Source organism: Octopus bimaculoides, chromosome 9 (genome assembly GCF_001194135.2).
Source record: "Octopus bimaculoides isolate UCB-OBI-ISO-001 chromosome 9, ASM119413v2, whole genome shotgun sequence".
NCBI classification, from domain to species: Eukaryota; Metazoa; Mollusca; class Cephalopoda; order Octopoda; family Octopodidae; genus Octopus; species Octopus bimaculoides.
The window spans coordinates 21,778,774-21,779,344 of NC_068989.1; the positions used below are offsets into that span (position 1 = coordinate 21,778,774).

At 34.9% G+C, this 571-nt stretch overlaps 1 protein-coding gene across 2 annotated transcripts in view; it reads right to left on the reverse strand.

Moving 5' to 3' along the window:
• LOC106883588 (ethanolaminephosphotransferase 1) overlaps nucleotides 1-571 on the reverse strand; it is an 89,843-nt gene that overhangs the window by 26,687 nt on the left and 62,585 nt on the right. For both annotated transcript variants that reach the window (XM_052970486.1, XM_052970485.1), the window contains exon 5: nucleotides 60-171. In XM_052970486.1, coding sequence (XP_052826446.1) covers nucleotides 60-171 — 112 coding nt within the window. The remainder of the gene's footprint in view (nucleotides 1-59; nucleotides 172-571) is intronic.

Below are 571 nucleotides of genomic sequence, written 5' to 3' on the forward strand. Positions count from 1 at the left end.
AAATACAGACACAAAAGGTTGAACAAAATATAGGATGAAAAAAATAGTTTACAACTTACTATGTACAATTATTTCAACCATTACAGATGCTGGAATATTAAGGACTGGTACTATGAATTTCCACATTTCATAGCCACCAAAATATGTTACTAAATAAAAGATTGTCATTGCCTGGAATTAAATAGAAACAGAACAATAATAATAATAACAATAATAATAATAATAATACTTTCTACCGAAGGCACAAGGCCTTGAAATTTTGCGGGAGGGGACTAGTTGATTACATCAACTCCAGTTTTTCACAGGTACTTAATTTATCGACCCCAAAAGAATGAAAAGCAAAGTCAACCTTAGTGCCCTCATTAAACACACATGATGGTCTTCTTTCAGTTTCCATCTACCAAATCTACTCAGTTTGATTGGCCCAGGGCAATAGGAAATGACACTTACCCAAGGTTTCACATAGTGGAGCTGAAGCCAGCACTACACTGCTGAGAAGTTTGCTTCTCAGCTACACACCCACATTTTCACTTAATTTTACTTGCCATATATTAAATCCGGCTATTATTGC